Source organism: Salmo salar, chromosome ssa22 (assembly GCF_905237065.1).
Source record: "Salmo salar chromosome ssa22, Ssal_v3.1, whole genome shotgun sequence".
Lineage (NCBI taxonomy): Eukaryota > Metazoa > Chordata > Actinopteri > Salmoniformes > Salmonidae > Salmo > Salmo salar.
This window is the reverse complement of record NC_059463.1, coordinates 12,692,323-12,711,353: the sequence shown is the minus strand read 5'-3', so window position 1 is coordinate 12,711,353 and position 19,031 is coordinate 12,692,323. Positions and strand designations below refer to the sequence as shown.

At 42.9% G+C, this 19,031-nt stretch overlaps 1 protein-coding gene across 9 annotated transcripts in view; it reads right to left on the bottom strand.

Moving 5' to 3' along the window:
* Positions 1-1,955: 1,955 nt before the first annotated feature.
* Positions 1,956-19,031, bottom strand: part of si:dkey-264d12.5 (plectin) — a 29,774-nt gene continuing 12,698 nt past the window's right edge. For 2 of the 9 annotated variants that reach the window (XM_014166274.2, XM_014166276.2), the window contains 9 exons: positions 17,608-17,790; positions 17,165-17,301; positions 16,846-17,011; positions 15,864-15,976; positions 15,598-15,739; positions 7,191-7,327; positions 6,525-6,657; positions 2,496-2,557; positions 1,956-2,340 (listed from right to left, as the gene is read on the bottom strand). In XM_014166274.2, coding sequence (XP_014021749.1) covers positions 2,109-2,340; positions 2,496-2,557; positions 6,525-6,657; positions 7,191-7,327; positions 15,598-15,739; positions 15,864-15,976; positions 16,846-17,011; positions 17,165-17,301; positions 17,608-17,790 — 1,305 coding nt within the window. In that variant the 3' untranslated portion in view covers positions 1,956-2,108. Of the gene's footprint in view, positions 2,341-2,495; positions 2,558-6,524; positions 6,658-7,190; positions 7,328-15,597; positions 15,740-15,863; positions 15,977-16,845; positions 17,012-17,164; positions 17,302-17,607; positions 17,791-19,031 lie in introns of those variants that run through there. The other 7 variants (XM_014166275.2, XM_014166278.2, XM_014166279.2 and 4 more) reach the window with 7 other exon arrangements.

Sequence of the window (19,031 nt, the reverse complement as noted above, 5' to 3'; positions counted from 1 at the left end):
CATCAGAGAGGCAACAAAGAGACCAAAGGAAACCCTGAAGTAGCTGCAAAGCTCCACAGCGGAGATTGGAGCATCTGTCCATAGGACCACTTTAAGCCGTACACTCCACAGAGCTCGGCTTTATGGAAGAGTGGCCAGAAAAAAAGCCATTGCTTAAAGAAAAAAGAAATAAAAAAATCGAGCAAACATATTTTGTATTTGCCAAACATATGGAAGAAGGTACTCTGGTCAGATGATACTAAAATGTAGCTTTTTGTCCAAGGAAAATGCTATGTCTGGCGCAAACCCAACACCTCATCACTCTGAGAACACCATCCCCACAGTGAAGCATGATGGCGGCAGCATCATGCCGAGGGGATGTTTTTCCATTGGCAGGGACTGGGAAACTGGTCAGAATTGAAGGAATGATGGATGGCGCAAAATACATGGAAATTCTAGAGGGAAACCTGTTTCAGTCTTCCAGAGATTTGAGACTGGGACAGAGGTTCACCTTCCAGCAGGACAATGACCCTAAGCATACTGCTAAAGCAACACTCGTGGTTTAAGGGGACACATTTAAATGTCTTGGAATGGCATAGTGAAAGCCCAGACCTCAATCCAATTGAGAATGTGGTATGACTTAAAGATTGCTGTACACCAGCGGAACCCATCCAAATTGAAGGAGTTGGAGCAGTTTTACCTTAAAATGGGCAAAACTGCTAGTGACTAGATGTGCCAAGCATATAGAGACTTATCCCAAGAGACTTGCAGCTGTAATTGCTGCAAAAGGTGGATCTACAAAGTATTGACTTGGGGGGTGAATAGTTATGCATGCTCAAGTTCTGTTTTTTTTGTCTTATTTGTTTCACAGTAAAAAATATTTTGCATCTTCAAAGTGGTTGGCATGTTGTATAAATCAACTGATACAAATCCCCCCCAAAATCTATTTTAATTCCAGGTTGTAAGGCAAGAAAATAGGAAAAATGCCAAGGGGAGTGAATACTTTCGCAAGCCACTGTAAATAGTCCTGTACTCTTTGTACAGGAGGCTCTCACTCCATTTCACCTGCATGGGTGGTGCGACCAGCCTCATTAGAATATGTTTTTAATACCTTGATTGATTATAGATTTTTCCTCTCATTAGTTAAAAGGTAGAATTTCCACCACACATCCCAAGCCACCATACAATTTCTGACTTTGGTTAAAGGAATAAGTGTGTTTTGTGATGCTAACATTAGCTCAGGAATGTTTAGATGTTTTAGTTGGGGGGGTTGTAAGAAAACCAAACTGTTTATAATGAACAAGTCTTGTTCTTTCAACATAACATTGGCGACGATTGGTAGTTCTTTCTGTAAAGAAATGACAGTAGGTTGGTTCTGCTGCTACGATTGGATAGCGTGCACTGCAGCACAGGTGCAGCTGTGCTCCGGGACGATGTGGGTGCTGCGGGTGCTGCCAGCAGTGCCAGGCAACGGTCCCGTGTGGGCAGAATTGAAACCGGTGATGTTCTCGATTCTTTGACAAATGATCCTATTTATTCCCATTTTAACAAGTTATTGCTGGTTTTCTAAGTCTAAATGTTATTCTAATACTAGTTAATATCCTTGGTTTAAACTTAAAGCAGCAATAAGCATTTGAAACAAAGCGTGCTGCCCACCCGTTTTGGTAAGAAGCTGAAGGATGGGGCTGGAGAAATCTGGCCTCTCTCAAATTCATAGACAGAGCTATGGATGCAAGGATTGACCATCCATGATATCAAAATTATAGTTTCAACCATGCTTTGAGGCTATATAGTGTTTGTTTACAAACGTTGGGAGTAAAACAAGCAGTTGTATGACAGTTGAACTAAGCTCGAGGCATTTGTTATATTCTTGAAGAATCAATGGATACATATCATTAATTTAAGTCCAAAAATGGACGTAGCGACTGCTGATTACCCCTTTAAATACTGACAATGTGAAAATATCACAAGTTATATCATGACACAAAATTTACTTTAATAGACTTAAACCACAATGCATAGAATATATGTAATATAAAAATAAAACAACTAGTCCTGTCAGGGTATTGTTCATTGCAGCATTCCCTTCTTATGTTTGGCTGTATCTGCATGTCTGTCCTCACACCTCGTCACTGTCCGAGCTCAGTGCGCCAGAAGTTGTGGTCAGCCCTGGTCAGAGGGGAGGTCAGGTTCAGATTGCTGTCCCACACCCCTGGGGATGAGGTCAGGTTCAGATAGCCCATCTCCACAGGCTGCGTGGTCAGTGTAGAGCGTGGAGAGGTGGCTTCCTCTGTGTGACTGGCCTTGCTCCTATGGATGTTGTCCAAATGGCTTCTCATGTCAAATGCTCCAGGCAGAACTCTGTTGACCACAGAAAACATTCAATACAGTGTCTTACTTTGAGGAAAGTGCAACAAAGATTCCATCTAAGATGCTCTGTTAAAGTGAGCACAGTATCCTTTCATGACAATGGCGGTTTGGAACAAAAGGAGAACAGAACGGTGAAGTTTCTCTACCTGGTTTCCAGATGGCTAGACGTTAGCAGTATGCTCTCAAAATGAGACATTTTCTTCGATTCCTGATTAAAAAAAATAAAATGAATGAAATGTGGCATGTTATGGTGAGGCAAAATCCCACTTCCAAGTCAACCTCACTTTGAACCATATCCTGCACACCGAGCTAGCACTCTCCAGCGACAACGTTATCCATCATCATACGCAAACAATCAATTAAACTCTCTCTGTTCTGTGCAGTCCTGTGTTTCGGGACTGAAGTGCTTTGAGCGGCTAGTTAAGGATCATATCACCTCTAACCTGATACCCTTGACGCACTTCAATTTGCGTACCGCCCCAATAGATCCACAGACGATGCCATCGCACTGCACACTACCCTATCCCATCTGGACAAGAGGAATACCTACGTAAGAATGCTGTTCATTGACTATAGCTCAGCATTCAACACAATAGTACCCTCCAAGCTCATCATTAAGCTTGGGGCCTTGGGTCTGAACTCCGCCCTATGCAACTGGGTCCTGGACTTCCTGACGGGCCGCCCCCAGGTGGTGAAGGTAAGAAACAACACCTCCACTACGCTGATCCTCAACACAGGGGCCCCACAAGGGTGCGTGCTCAGCCCCCTCCTGTACTCCCTGTTCACCCATGACTGCATGGCCACGCACGCCTCCAACTCAATCATCAAGTTTGCAGACGACACAACAGTAGTAGGCCTGATTACCAACAATGACGAGGAGGTGAGGGCCCTGGGAAAGTGGTGCTAGGAAAATAACCTCTCACTCAACGTCAACAAAACAAGAGCTGATTGTGGACTTCAGGAAACAGCAGAGGGAGCATGCCCCTATCCACATCGATGGGACTGCAGTGGAGAAGGTGGAAAGCTTCAAGTTCCTCTGCATTCGCATCACTAACGATCTGAAATGGTCCACCCACACAGACAGTGTGGTGAAGAAGGCGCAACAGCGCCTCTTCAACCTCAGGTGGCTGAAGAAATTTGGCCTGTCCCCTAAAACTTTTACAGATGCACAATTGAGAGCATCCTGTTGGCCAGTATCAACGCGTCACTGGGGGCAAACTACCTGCCCTCCAGGACACCTACAGCACCTGATGTCACAGGGAAGCCAAAAAGATCATCAAGGACATCAACCACCAGAGCCACTGCCTGTTCACCCCACTATCATCCAGAAGGCAAGGTCAGTACAGGTGAATCAAAGCTGGGACCGAGAGACTGAAAACAGCTTCTATCTTAAGGACATCTGATTGTTAAATAGCCATCACTAGCCGGTTTCCACCCAGTTACGCAACCCTGCAACTTAGAGGCTGCTGCCCTTTATACATAGACTTGGAATCCCCTAATCACTTTAATAATGTTTAAATGTGTACATACTGCTTTACCAATCTCATGTATATACTGTATTCTATTCTACTGTATTTTAGTCAATGACACTCCGACATTGCTCAATCTAATATTTATATTTTTCTTAATTCCATTTTTTTACTTTTAGATGTGTGTATTGTTGTGAATCATTTTTAGATACTACTTCACTGTTAGATACTACTGCACTGTTGGAGCTAGGAACACAAGCATTTCGCTACATTCGCAATAACTTTGATTTGATAGAAACGCGCTGTTTTCACATACAGTTGAAGTCGGAAGTTTACATACACCTTAGCCAAGTACATTTTAACTCAGTTTTTCACAATTCCTGACATTTAATCCGAGTAAAAATTCCCTGTTTTAGGTCAGTTAGAATCACCATTTTATTTTAAGAATGTGAAATAATAGTAGAATAATAATAGAGATAATGATTTACTTCACCTTTTATTTCTTTCATCACATTCCCAGTGGGTCAAAAGTTTACATACACTCAATTAGTATTTGGTAGCATTGCCTTTAAATTGTTTAACTTGGGTCAAACGTTTTGGGTAGCCTTCCACAAGCTTCCCACTATAAGTTGGGTGAATTTTGGCCCATTCTTCCTGACAGAGCTGGTGTAACTGAGCCAGGTTTGTCAGCCTCCTTGCTCGCACACAATTTCTTGTTGTCCTTAAGCCATTTTGCCACAACTTTGGAAGTATGCTTGGAGTCATTGTCCATTTGGAAGACCCATTTGCGACCAAGCTTTAACACCCTCACTGATGTCTTGAGATGTTGCTTCAATACATCCACATCATTTTCCTGCCTCATGATGCCATCTATTTTGTGAAGTGCACCAGTCCCTCCTGCAGCAAAGCACCCCCACAACATGATGCAGCCACCCCTGTGCTTCATGGTTGGGATGGTGTTCTTTGGCTTGCAAGCATCCCCCTTTTTCCTCCAAACATAACGATGGTCATTATGGCCAAACAGTTCTATTTTTGTTTCATCAGACCAGAGGACATTTCTCCAAAAAGTACAATCTTTGTTCCCATGTGCAATTGCAAACTGTAGTCTGGCTTTTTTTCTGGCGGTTTTGGAGCAGTGGCATCTTCCTTGCTGAGCGGCCTTTCAGGATATGTCGATATAGGACTCGTTTTACTGTGGATATAGATACTTTTGCACCCGTTTCCTCCAGCATCTTCACAAGGTCCTTTGCTGTTGTTCTGGGATTGATTTACACTCTTCACACCAAAGTACATTCATCTCTAGGAGACAGAACGCGCCTCTTTCCTGAGCGGTATGACGGCTGCGTGGTCCCATGGTGTTTATACTTGAGTACTATTGTTTGTACAGATGAACGTGGTATCTTCAGCCATTTGGAAATTGCTCCCAAGGATGAACCAGACTTGTGGAGGTCTCCAATTTTTTTTTTGAGGTCTTGGCTGATTTTCTTTTGATTTTCCCATGATGTCAAGCAAAGAGGCACTGAGTTTGAAGGTAGGCCTTGAAATACATCCACAGATACACCTCCAATTGACTCAAATGATGTCAATTAGCCTATCAGAAGCTTCTAAAGCCATGACATTTTCTGGAATTTTCCAAGCTGTTTAAGGGCACAGTCAACTTAGTGTATGTAAACTTCTGACCTACTGGAATTGTGACACAGTGAATTATAAGTGAAATAATCTGTCTGTAAACAATTGTTGGAAAAATTACTTGTGTCATGCACACAGAAGATGTCCTAACCGACTTGCCAAAACTGTAGTTTGTAATCAAGAAATTTGTGGAGTGTTTGAAAAACAAGTTTTAATGACTCCAAGCTAAGTGTATGTAAACTTCCGACTTCAACTGTATGTAGACACTGGTATTCTGCTGGAGATAATGAATATGACGTTGTAAAGTGGTGGAATTGCACTTTAACAAGCAGCTACATTGCCCCTTTATGGGAATCTGATTGCTACATAATTTGTATTTATTTTAAATTCATGATATATGCCCTATTGATTCTTGAAGAATACAACTTATAAATTCCTTATGAGCTTAGCTGCATTCTCTGACCCCATCAGGTACCAAAACAATATTGTTTTACTCCTTTGATGATGAAGAATGTATAACCTGAAAACATGGTTAAAATGTCATTTTGGTAGCTTTTTTGTTGTTTATATATTTGATCATTTTAAACACAATACAACCACATGTACAATGTATGGTCAGGCCTTGCATCCATAGCTCTGTCTATGAATTTGAGTGGTTACATTTCTCCTGCCTCATCCCTGAGCTTTTTACCAAATCAGTGGCAGGGTGTGCCACTTTGTTATTGTTTGAGCTGCAGATTGCAACTTTAACGCCGCTAAGTATGAAGTCCAATTATGACTGGCTTTCCAAGAATACAGACTATGGGAAATCTAAATAGTTTGATACTTTGGCAACTTAAACAACAATTCACATTTCTGGGTAGCAGGTAGCCTAGTGGTTAGAGCGTTGGGCCAATAACCGAAAGGTTGCTAGATCGAATCCCCGAGCTGACAAGGTAAAAATCTGTAATTCTGCCCCTTGAACAAGGCAGGTAACCCACTGTTCCTAGGCCGTTATTGTAAATAAGAATGTATTCTTATCTGACTTGCCTAGTTAAATAAAAAGGTTAAATGTTTTATCTACGCCACCCAATGTACCTGTACATTAGCGCTGCGTGCTTTATGGAGATTCTTTAGTGCGCGCTGCAATGCTGCTCCATTAGGTATCAGACCGGACATCTCCACTATGGTGTCCTGTAAGTGCTTGCTTTCCTTCTCCAGGAAATCCACACTGGAGAATGAAACGATAGGAAACACCACACTTAGACACTCCACAGAGACATCCAACACTTAACACTACAGGAGGTTCTGTAGCTGTTCTAAATGGCGGAGCTGTACTCTCATTCCTGTTCTAAATGGCGGAGCTGTACTCTCATTCCTGTTCTAAATGGCGGAGCTGTAATCTCATTCCTGTTCTAAATGGTGGAGCTGTACTCTCATTCCTGTTCTAAATGGCGGAGCTGTACTCCCATTCCTGTTCTAAATGGCGGAGCTGTACTCCCATTCCTGTTCTAAATGGCGGAGCTGTACTCTCATTCCTGTTCTAAATGGCGGAGCTGTACTCTCATTCCTGTTCTAAATGGCGGAGCTGTACTCTCATTCCTGTTCTAAATGGCGGAGCTGTACTCTCATTCCTGTTCTAAATGGTGGAGCTGTACTCTCATTCCTGTGCTAAGTCGGAGGCTATTAGTAGTACCAGTGTTTAGTACCATTGGTGGGGTTCAGTACTGTATTGAGTGGTGTTAGTGGGGGGGTTCTGAATACCTGCATTGAGTGGTAGTGGCAGCAAGCACACTCTTGTTTGTTTTCTCCTCCACATCATTCAGTTTTCCGAGCAGATCCCTCTTCTCTGCCAGCAGTTTCCCATTTTCCTCCTTCATGTTCACTATCATCTCTTTCTCCTAGAGAAAACAGAGAAAGTTCCTTAGTTCCGTTTTGCATATATGGCATCAATTGGCATTGTCCAGAGTGTGTGACATGAGGGAGCAGCAGATTTAGGGCTTGGACAGACCACCAAGACTGTTGGCCGTGGTACTTGGCACCTCTGCCCAGCATGTCAGGCAGTCATTTTTGTGTGTGTTGAAATAGCACAGTACATCGACCGTCAGCCTGGTTAAAATACTCCAGGCCAGAACGAGTTGTAGCGTTGCTTGCTTTGTTTCCATTGGTATGTCCATGTTCTGTTAGATAGCCAAAACTAGCTCTGCTGCGCTAATGTTGCTAGCTAGCTAGAATTTGTATAACGTCCTGGCTCATACTTTAGCTAGATAGCCACAACTAGATAACTAGCTAGGAAGATCATGAAGAAATCATTTAATTCACTCTCCATTATACGATACTGCCAGTGCTTGCTAGCTAGCGTTTGGCATCATCATTCGCTAGCTAGATAAAAACTTGGTCAAAGCTTATGACATACGGCAGACAGGCAGTTAAATTACTTAATGAAAACAAATTCATTGTAGGGCTGCAACTAACAATGATCTTAATCAAAATTCTGTCTTTCTATGAAAATGCCTTTCATAAAAATGTAAAAAACAGAACAATGCACATCACTTCTTCTTCGGTGGGGTTTATCGGCGGTTGGCATCCAATGTTATGGTGCGTTACCACCAACTGCTGCACTGGAGTGTGGGCCAGAGACATGGAGAAACTAAATCCTTCCTGCCAGCCCCGTTGCTCTTAAAAATAATAACAAAATATTTGAAACTATATCTAATTACGTTCTACTCAATATACTCTTTGAACTAAATTCCTGTATCCTCTTCTCCCTCATACTAGATCTCAGCCTCTCTCTTTCCCTCTGATACTGCCCACACTGTAGCAATACATGCTCCACAGTCTCTGTTTCCTGGCAATAATCACACTTTCCTGTTGGATGCTTTCCTATCATATTTAAAGTCTTATTCAACCGGCTGTGTCCCACCCTTAATCTTGTAAAAATAGCCTCCTCTCTTCTGTCCATTCCTGCCATCCTCCCCTCCCCGACTTTCCTCTGTACTTGAAATAAATGCCTGCCCTTATTATCTCTATTCCACTGCTCCTGCCATCTCTGCACCATCACTGTCCATATCAGGCTTTTTGCCTCTGCCTTGCTCATTGAAACTACAACATCAACATCCTCACTACTAAGTGCTTGTTTAGCCAGTATATCAGCTGCCTCGTTCCCCTCCACCCCCACATGGACAGGGACTCAAGTAAATCTTATCTGTATACCCATCTGTCTAATCCTGCCATGGGTTTGTAGCACCTCAAAGCAGGTCTTGTCTGCTACGTGACCTAAAGGACTGCAGACTCATCAACACTGCACATGAATCAGAGAAAATAACTACTCTGTCTGGCTTGACTTCCTCCACCCACAGCAAGGCCAACAATATGGCCATCAGCTCCGCTGTATATAGAGCCAGATGATCTGTAATACGTTTCCTGACTGCCACCCCTGCCACACTTCTAGATCAACTACTGGAGGTTGGAGTAGCCATGGTGGATTTACAGGAATAGCTACCGTTGGACTAAACTCCCTTCCATACAGTCCCATCTCCCTCGCCTGGATATTACCCATCCACCCAATGCTTGTGTTCCGTCTTCACTTGTGTTCCCAGCATGCCTGTAAAATCAATTTCACAGGATGAGACACCCCATGTCCCTGTAGGTTGACCCAATAATTCAGTGCCAGCTGCTGTCTCCTAATCTGCAATGGCATATCCCCCATCTCCACCTGTAGTGCAGCCACTGGGCATGTCCGAAAGGCACCACTACATATTCTGAGTCCTTGCCCCTGTATGACATCTAGTCTTTCCAATGAGGTCCGTGGTACCGAACCAGATGCTTTACTGCCATAGTCTATTACAGATTGGATCAAAACAACATACATGGTCCTCAATGAGGAATGCCCAGCCCCCCACTCCTTCCCCGTCAGACAGCGCATCACATTTAGCACCTTACACTTTCCCACCCCTCTCTCAATGTGTTCTGCTCAGGTCAGTCTGGTGTCAAAGTATACCCCAAGAAACCTGAAGGCCCCCACCCTCTCCAAGTTTCTCCCTTATAACCTCAAGCATACCTCATCTCCCACCTTCCTTCTGGTAAAGAAGACTGTCTGAGTTTTGCTCTACAGAGAACCCGAATCCCCACAATAATGTCCACCACTCTACCTCATCAATTGATTTCTGTACCTTCCTGACTATGTAATGGCACATTTCTTCCTCTCTTCCACGAGGCCCCATCATCTGCAAATAACAACCTCCCAATAGCCGGCTGTACCTGAGAGTAAACATCATTGATCATGATTGAGAACAACGGAGGACTAATCACGCACCCCTGCGGTGTACCGTTTTCCACCAGGTAGCTGACTGATAGTGACTTCCCCACCCTCACTTGGATAGACCTTCCAAACAGGAAATCATTTAGCCAGCTGTGGGTTCTTCCTCCTACCCCCATAATATCAAGCTTGATTAACAACCCCTCCTTCCACATCATATCATACACCTTCTCCACATCAAAAAAAGACAGCTACAACAGTCTCCTTGTTCACCTGAGCCTTCCTGACCTCTGCTTCTAAGCAGAGCACTGAGTCCATAGTTCTCCTACCCTTCTACTGAATCCACTCTGATGTGGCAATACTAGCCCCCTGCTCTCCAGGAAGTTAGTTAGACTCTCCATAATCATACGCTCCATAATCTTACATACATGTGATGTTAAAGCTATTAGCCGATAGCTTGTTGGCCTCATTGGGTCCTTCCCTGGCTTCTGGATTGGTACCACTACTGCCTCCTTCCAACTGCCTGGTAGTTTTCCCTCCTCCCACACTCTGTTGTACAACACCTTATCCAGGGCCTCATCACTAAGCTGGGTCAACATAACACAACTCATCTTTCCCAGGTGAAGTTAACTCAGCCTTACCTATTGCCCTTTTCACCTCTACCATAGTAAATGGTGCATTCAACGCATCATTTGCATCCTCCATCCTATCCAGCACTCCAGGATGCTCCTCTCTTGTTCTCTCTCTCCCCCTCTGCCACTCCTCTGACAAATATGCTGAGCTATGCACTTGGACAAACGCTTTGGCCATCATCTCTGCCTTCTCCTCATCTGTTACTGCCACATCCTTCCCAGTCGTCAACACTGGATAATCCCACTCCCTTCTGACCCCACTCATCCTCTTAATCATCCCCTGCACTTCTCCCACTGGTTTCGTCCTTCCAATGGTGTCACAGAACCGACGCCAACATAACCTCTTTGCCTGACGGATAGTTCTCCTCACCGGGGCCTGAGCCTCCTTATACTGAATCAGATGGAAGTTGTGTGTCCTTTTCAGTACTCTAAATGCCCTGTTCCTACTCCTCACCATTGTCCCACGCTCCTCCGTCCACCATGGGACCGTTTTCCTCCTCCCTGAACTCTTAGGTATAACCTCAGTAGCTGCCCCCACTAACGCTGTTCTCACCCAGTTATTCATACTATCCATATCCCCTCTCATATCCATCCGAGCCATCACCTGCTCACTCAGCTCTTGAAAGTGATCCCACTTTGCCCTTCCAAACACCCACCCACCTGCCTACTCCATCCACTGACACCACCTCCTCCCTACTGTGCATACTATGAGGTAATGATCACTCCCTACTGTCGACTCCTCCCATACCTCCCACTCACAGATTCCTGCCATTGCATTAGATGCCAGAGTGAGGTCCAAGGCAGATTCTTTCCCTATGGCTACATCAATCCTGGCGAGTATACACTTGCAGGGTGAGGAAGGAAGGAATGAATGATTTTTTTAAATGGACCGCCCTTGCCTGGAAATTTGTCACTCTTTCATCCCGCGATGATTGTATTTTCAGCCACCAGTAACTTGTGGGTGCTTTATATGCACTACAGTCAGTTATGATTACATGTCTACTTATATTAACTATATTTTTATTTTACCTTTATTTAACGACGCAAGTCAGTTAAGAACAAATTCTTATTTTCAATGACGGTCTAGGAACAGTGGGTTAACTGCCTTGTTCAGGGGCAGAACGACAGATTTTTACCTTATCAGGTCTGAGATTCAAGCTTACAACCTTTCGGTTACTAATCCAACGCTCTAACCACTAGGCTACCTACCACTCCATTCCAATGCACATCAACTAATAATGAATAAGCTTTTGTAGCAAATGAATGCATTACGCTATAGAAAATGAACACAGGTCTCAATCTCTCAAGCACAAGTCCCCTTCCTTGTAAATAGTCTGCTAATATGTATAGTTCAAGTCTTGCCACTGCCAACTTGGATCTAATGTAGTTAGCGAACACACCCTCCTGCCTGTCTGCACCTGTCCGAACAGCATGTTAGCCTGTCCTTTTTGGATATATGTTGAAATCAAGTGGCCTACCTGGATAAGATGTTTATTTTGACCTCAGAATGAGAACGAGTTGCTTATCCACTTTATGTAGCCTCGTCCACTTATTTGAATCAATAAAAACGTTTTTTTTTCTCACGTAGTATAACCACTCGGGATGCAAGCGTTAGCTTAATTAGCATTCACATAGAGTTGGAACTGCTTGTTGTGAGTTGCAGCGGGTAGGGCTTGGTTTGTATGTGTTGTGGGGTGAAGTTGCAAAGCACAGAAAGAGCGAGGGAGACGAGACCAAAAATACAACAAGAGAAGCGGTGGATATGAGGACGCAAAATGAGCTAACATTCAACCTTGACGAGTACTCCATTATGAAAATTTAAATTTCATTCTAATTAAAGTTGATTTTAATTAATAATAAATGAAACCCTAATTCACTTTGATTTGTTACTACCAATGATGTATACCTACAGTGGCTAGATAGCTAGCATGGAGGAAGGAAGCTTTCCCATTTGTTTAATGAAGTGTGATTGGCTTAGCTACAGTTGAAGTCGGAACTTTACATACACTTAGGTTGGAGTCATTAAAACTCATTTTTCAACCACTCCACTAATTTCTAGTTAACAAACTATAGTTTTGGAAAGTCGGTTAGGACATCTACTTTGTGCATGACACAAGTCATTTTTCCAACAATTGTTTACAGACAAATTATTTCACATATTTTACATTAATTCACTGTATCACAATTCCAGCGGGTCAGAAGTTTACATACACTAAGTTGACTGTGCCTTTAAACAGTTGGAAAATTCCAGAAAAATATGTCATGGCTTTAGAAGCTTCTGATAGACTAATTGACATCATTTGAGTCAATTGGAGGTGTACCTGTGGATGTATTTTAAGGTCTACCGTCAAACACAGTGCCTCTTTGCTTGACATCATGGGAAAATCAAAAGAAATCAGCCAAGACCTCAGGAAAAAGAAATTGTAGACCTCCACAAGTCTGGTTCATCCTTGGGAGCAATTTCCATACGCCTGAAGGTTACCACGTTCTACTGTACAAAAAATAGTACGCAAGTATAAATACCATGGGACCACACAGCCGTCATACCACTCAGGAAGAAGACGCGTTCTGTCTCCTAGAGATGAACGTGCTTTGGTGCGAAAAGTGCAAATCAATCCCAGAACAACAGCAAAGGACCTTGTGAAGATGCTGGAGGAAACGGGTACATGGTTTGCAACTGCACATGGGAACAAAGATTGTACTTTTTGGAGAAATGTCCTCTGGTCTGATGAAACAAAAATAGAACTGTTTGGCCATAATGACCATCATTATGTTTGGAGGAAAAAGGGGGAGGCTTGCAAGCTGAAGAACACCGTCCCAGCCGTGAAGCACAGGGGTGGCAGCATCATGTTGTGGGGGTGCTTTGCTGCAGGAGGGACTGGTGCACTTCACAAAATAGATGGCATCATGAGGCAGGAAAATTATGTGGATGTATTGAAGCAATATCTGAAAACATCAGTCAGGAACTTAAAGCTTGGTCGCAAATGGGTCTTCCAAATGGACAATGACCCCAAGCATACTTTCAAAGTTGTGGCAAAATGGCATAAGGACAACAAAGTCAAGGTATTGGAGTGGCCATCACAAAGCCCTGACCTCAATCCTATAGAACATTTGTGGGCAGAACTGAAAAAGCGTGTGCAAGCAAGGAGGCCTACAAACCTGACTCAGTTACACCAGCTCTGTCAGGAGGAATGGGCCAAAATTCACCCAACTTACTGTGGGAAGCTTGCGGAAGGCTACCCGAAATGTTTGACCCAAGTTAAACAATTTAAAGGCAATGCTACAAAATACTAATTGAGTGTATGTAAACTTCTGACCCACTGGGAATGTGATGAAAGAAATAAAAGCTGAAATAAATCATTCCTTCTACTATTATTCTGACATTTCACATTCTTAAAATAAAGTGGTGATCCTAACTGACCTAAAACAGAGAATTTTTACCAGGATTAAATGTCAGGAATTGTGAAGAAATGAGTTTAAATGTATTTGGCTAAGGTGTATGTAAACTTCCAACTTCAACTACTGTATATTGTCAAACTTAACTTCTCTGGGATCGGGGGGCCGTATTGAGTAGCTTGGATGAATGAGGTGCCCAGAGTAAACTACCTGCTACTCAGGCCCAAAAGCTAGAATATGCATATAATTAGTAGATTTGGATAGAAAACACTCTGAAGTTTCTAAAACTGTTTGAATGATGTCTGTGAGTATAACAGAACTCATATGGCAGGCAAAAACCTGAGAACAAATCCAATCAGGAAGTGGGAAATCTGAGGTTTGTAGTTTTTCAAGTGATTGCCTATCCAATATACAGTGTCTGTGGGGTCATATTGCACTTCCTAAGGCTTCCACTAGATGTCAGCAGTCTTTAGAACGTTGTTTCAGGCTTCTACTGTGAATGGGAAGAGAATGAGAGCTGTTGGAATCAGGTGTCTGGCAGTAGACCATCTTCTCAGTCACGCGCGCAGGCGTGCGCACAAGCTCCCTTCTCTTTCCTTTATGAAGACAAAGGAATTGTCCGGTTGGAATATTATTTAAGATTTATGATAAAAACATCCTAAAGATTGATTCTATACATCGTTTGACATGTTTCTACGAACTGTAATGTAACTTTTGACTTTTCGTCTGGACTAAACGCGCGCTCTTGTGAATTTGGAATGCTGGACTAAACGCGCGAACAGAAAGGAGGTATTTGGACATAAATATGGACTTTATCGAAACAACAAACATTTATTGTGGAACTGGGATTCCTGGGAGTGCATTCCGATGAAGATCATCAAAGGTAAGTGAATATTTATAATGCTATTTCTGACTTTTGTTGACTCCACAACATGGCGGGTATCTGTATGGCTTGTTTTGGTGACTGAGCGCTGTACTCAGATTATTGCAAAGTGTGCTTTCACCGTAAAGCTTTTTTTGAAATCTGACATAGCGGTTGCATTAAGGAGAAGTGTATCTTTAATTCTATGCATAACAGTTGTATATTTTATCAATGTTTATGATGAGTATTTCTGTAAATTGATGTGCTCATTCATCGGAAGTTTTGGAGGCAAAACATTTCTGAACATTACACGCCAATGTAAAATGGGGTTTTTGGATATAAATATCAACTTTATCGAGCAAAACAAACATGTATTGTGTAACATGAAGTCCTATGAGTGCCATCTGATGAAGATCATCAAAGGTTAGTGATTCATTTTAGCTGTATTTCTGGTTTTTGTGACACCTCTCCTTGCTTGGAAAATGGCTGTGTGGTTTTTCTTGTCTAGGTCCTGTCCTAACATAATCTAATGCTATGCTTTTGCCGTAAAGCCTTTTTGAAATCGGACCCTGTGGTTGGATTAACGAGAAGTTTATCTTTAAAATGGTGTATAATACTTGTATGTGTGAGAAATTTGAATTATGAGATTTTTGTTGTTTTGAATTTGGCGCTCTGCGATTTCACTGGCGTCCCACATTTCCCAGAGAGGTTTTAAGCAAAATACTGTTTATCCTTCAAACACAAAACTCCCTTAGCTAGATGTAAGATGCAAGACTTGCAACAGCAAAAAAAAGTCAATTATGATTTTAGTTAACTGTTTTGAGCATGAAAGTGGCAGTGCAGGAAAAGTGCCCTCTTTTCTCCGTCTTGTTGTCACTCCTTTCCCTCTCACTGAAGTTCGTGCTCTCTGATTGGCTCAAAGTTGTCAGGCACACAGCAGGTGGTACCTATTGTTGTGCCAGGCAAAGGAGCGGACCCCTATTGTGCAGTCTGACAATCTGGCTGGTGGGTCTGACCTCTTACCCTGGCTGATGAGGTTAAGGCGAGAGCCAAGTCTCTCTCAAGGCTTTGAATCCTCTCATCACGACATCCTGTCTCCTTCAAAAAAATCTGTTTGGCTCGCCGCATTTTGGCTTTGTGCTGAGATCGCTTCTCGGCGTTCTTGCTGTGGGAGCAGAGGAAACCAAACCACACAGCATTGTTGAGCACCAGAAGAGAGTGAAAGTGTGACTACAGTAGCTAGGCTAAGTCCCTGGTTTTGCTTTGTGAATGTTCTCTAGGATCTTTACCTTTTCTGTAAATCCAGGCACGTGAGAACTTCCATGAGCTCCTTTGTCAGTTTCTCACAATCCTCCTGCCTGGCCTCCAGGCATTCCTTCAGGTTTACATAATCAGCAGGAATCTGTGGTCAGTCAGACAGGCAGGCAGGCAGACAGAAAGACATGATCAACATCTACATAGGCTAGATGAGGGTCTCAGTTTACATTTGTTCCAATACCATACAATTCGGACTGAAACACAGATACAGTGGGGTCTGAAATTATTGACACGCTTGATAAAGATGAACAATAATGACGGTATAAAATAAATGACTCATACTGAACTGTGTTGTATGCTCAACTTGTTTTAGAAATTATTAGATTGCATACTAATACTTGTATGCTAGTTTTATATGAGAGCCTCTCACCATGAATAATAACAGGGGAGGTTAGCATGTCTTGATGGTATGACCTTTGACCCGCTATAACTTTCTCACTCATTATTATTCGTAATCACGGTAGCATCCACATTAATGTAGAAGTGTTTAGAGACATATTCTTATTTAGAATAAAAGGTGACTCCAAAATGATACAATACATTATTTACCATAAATTTTGTTTGGGCACAAAATAATCTGAAACCAACTGCAAATGAATTCATCAAGTTTGTAGAGTCACAAGCTTGATGTAGTCATTGTGTGCTAGGAATATGGGACCAAATCAAAAACTTTTGACTACTTTATTTATAAGAATCTTCAGGTTTGTCAATAATTTTGACCTCTACCTTTTTGGAAACCATTTTTCATTACTATTAACAAAATGTCTTCCTCTCAGCAATTATATTAGTTTAAAAGAATATAATTTCCTATTTTTTTGGCATACAATACACCTCAGTATTTGAATTATTTATTTTATACAATCATTGTTGCTAATCTTTATCAAGGGCCGCACTATACATTTAGTTATTTGACAGCTTCCTCTTGAAATTAAGAGAGAGTGCCAAGACACTCACCTCCTGCCTGGCTGTGGCTGTCTGACTCTGTAGGACATCTCGATGTGTCTGCTGGCCTCTAAATCGGCGGCTCAGCTCTGAGTTAGTGCAGTTCAGGGAGGCTTCCACCTCTCGCAGGGAACACCCCTCCTCCTGCAGCTCCTCCTCCCTCTGCTCCCACATCCTCCTGAATGAACCACACACACTTTTAGACCAGGACCAGAAATCTACAACTGCACAAGCAAACCACTACAAGACCACACCTGACCATCACACAGCTGGTTGCTGGTTTAAACAGTTTAACTGAAGCAGCAGAGGGGCCTTTAGTAGGAGAAGGTACCTGTGGAGCTGGTTCTCCTGAGTCCTAAGGGCCGTGTATCTTGCCTCCTCCTCTTGCTGGCCAGACTCTGTGTTGCGGTTTCTTTCCACGTTCAGCTGGTGCTCTGTGCTCTTCAGCTGCTGCTGCAGACCCTGTATCTTAGTCAAAGAGGCAGCGGAGGGAAGAGGTCATTTACCTTGTGTGGAAAGTACTACTACTATTATTCTGTTTGGCTTGGTCAGAGAGCTCAGAACTACAGATTCTCTCTCTCTATGGGTACCAATCTTATCCACAGTAATGCAACCGACTCAACTAATCTGCATGGAATTTAAATTAGTTTAACTGGAACAAAGTCGATTGGAACAAATTTCACTGTCCCTCTGCGGAAATGGATTGGCCACACCTGGCTTGAGACTATAGGCTGAAGACTATGAATGACACTGCACGCCTGTGTGGTGTCTCACCTCTACCTCCATGGCTTTGAGCTTGGCCCTCTCAGCGCTCAGCTCCTCCTGCAGATGGCTGCAACTCTGGGCTTTCTGGCTGCTCTGGGCCAGCCCCTCCCTCAGCTCCCTATTCTCCTGCTGCAGAGCCCTCTGCTCCAGATGGCTGACCATAGCCTGGCCCTGCTTCAACTCAGCACACACCTGAACACCACCACAACCACACACACAAACAGTACATTTACATACAGAGAAACCATGATTTGTTTTCACAAAATGAAATCCATAAAAATGGTCCTTTGGATTGTTGACATACAGTACCAGTCAAAAGTTTGGACACACCTACTCATTCAAGGGTTTTTCTTTATTTTGACTATTTTCTACATTGTAGAATAATAGTGAAGACATCAATATTATGAATGTGGAATCATGTAGTAACCAAAAAAAGTGGTAAACAAATCAACATTTTTTTGATTTGCCATTTTGATAAGCCACCCTTTGCCTTGACAGCTTTGCACACTCTTGGCATTCTCTCCACCAGCTTCATTAAGAATGCTTTTCCAACAGTCTTGAAGGAGTTCCCACATATGCGGAGCACTTGTTGGCTGCTTTCCCTTCACTCTGCGGTAAAACTCAACCCAAACCATCTCATTTGGGTTGAGGTCGGGTGAATGAGGAGGCCAGGTCGTCTGATGCAGCACTCCATCACTCTCCTTCTTGTTCAAATAGCCCTTACACAGCCTGGAGGGCCATCCCACTAAGCGCAAACCAGATGGGATGGCATATCGCTGCAGAATGCTGTGGTAGCCATGCTGGTTAAGTGTGCCTTGAATTCTAAATAAATCACAGACAGTGTCACCAGCAAAGCACCCCCACACCATCACACCACATCATCTGTTCACCTACTCTGCATCTCACAAAGACACAGCGGTTGGAACCAAAAATCTCAAATTTGGACTCATCAGACCAAAGGACAGATTTCCATCGGTCTAATGTTCATTACTCGTGTTTTTTGGCCCAAGCAAGTCTCTTCTTCTTATTGGTGTCCTTTAGTAGTGGTTTCTTTGCAGCAATTCGAACATGAAGGCCTGATTCACACAGTCCCCTCTGAACAGTTGATGTTGAGATGTGTCTGTTACATGAACTCTGTGAAGCATTTATTTGGGCTGCAATTTGAGGTGCAGTTAACTCTAATGAACTTACCCTCTGCAGTAGATGTAACTCTGGGTCTTCCTTTCCTGTGGCGGTCCTCATGAGAGACATTTTCATCATAGCGCTTGATGGTTATTGCAACTGCACGTGAGGAAACTTTCAAAGTTCTTTAAATTTTCTGGATTGTCTGACCTTCATGGGTTAAAGTAATGATGGACTGTTGTTTCTCGTTGCTTATTTGATCTTTTCTTTCCATAATATGGACTTGGTCTTTTACCAAATAGGGCCATCTT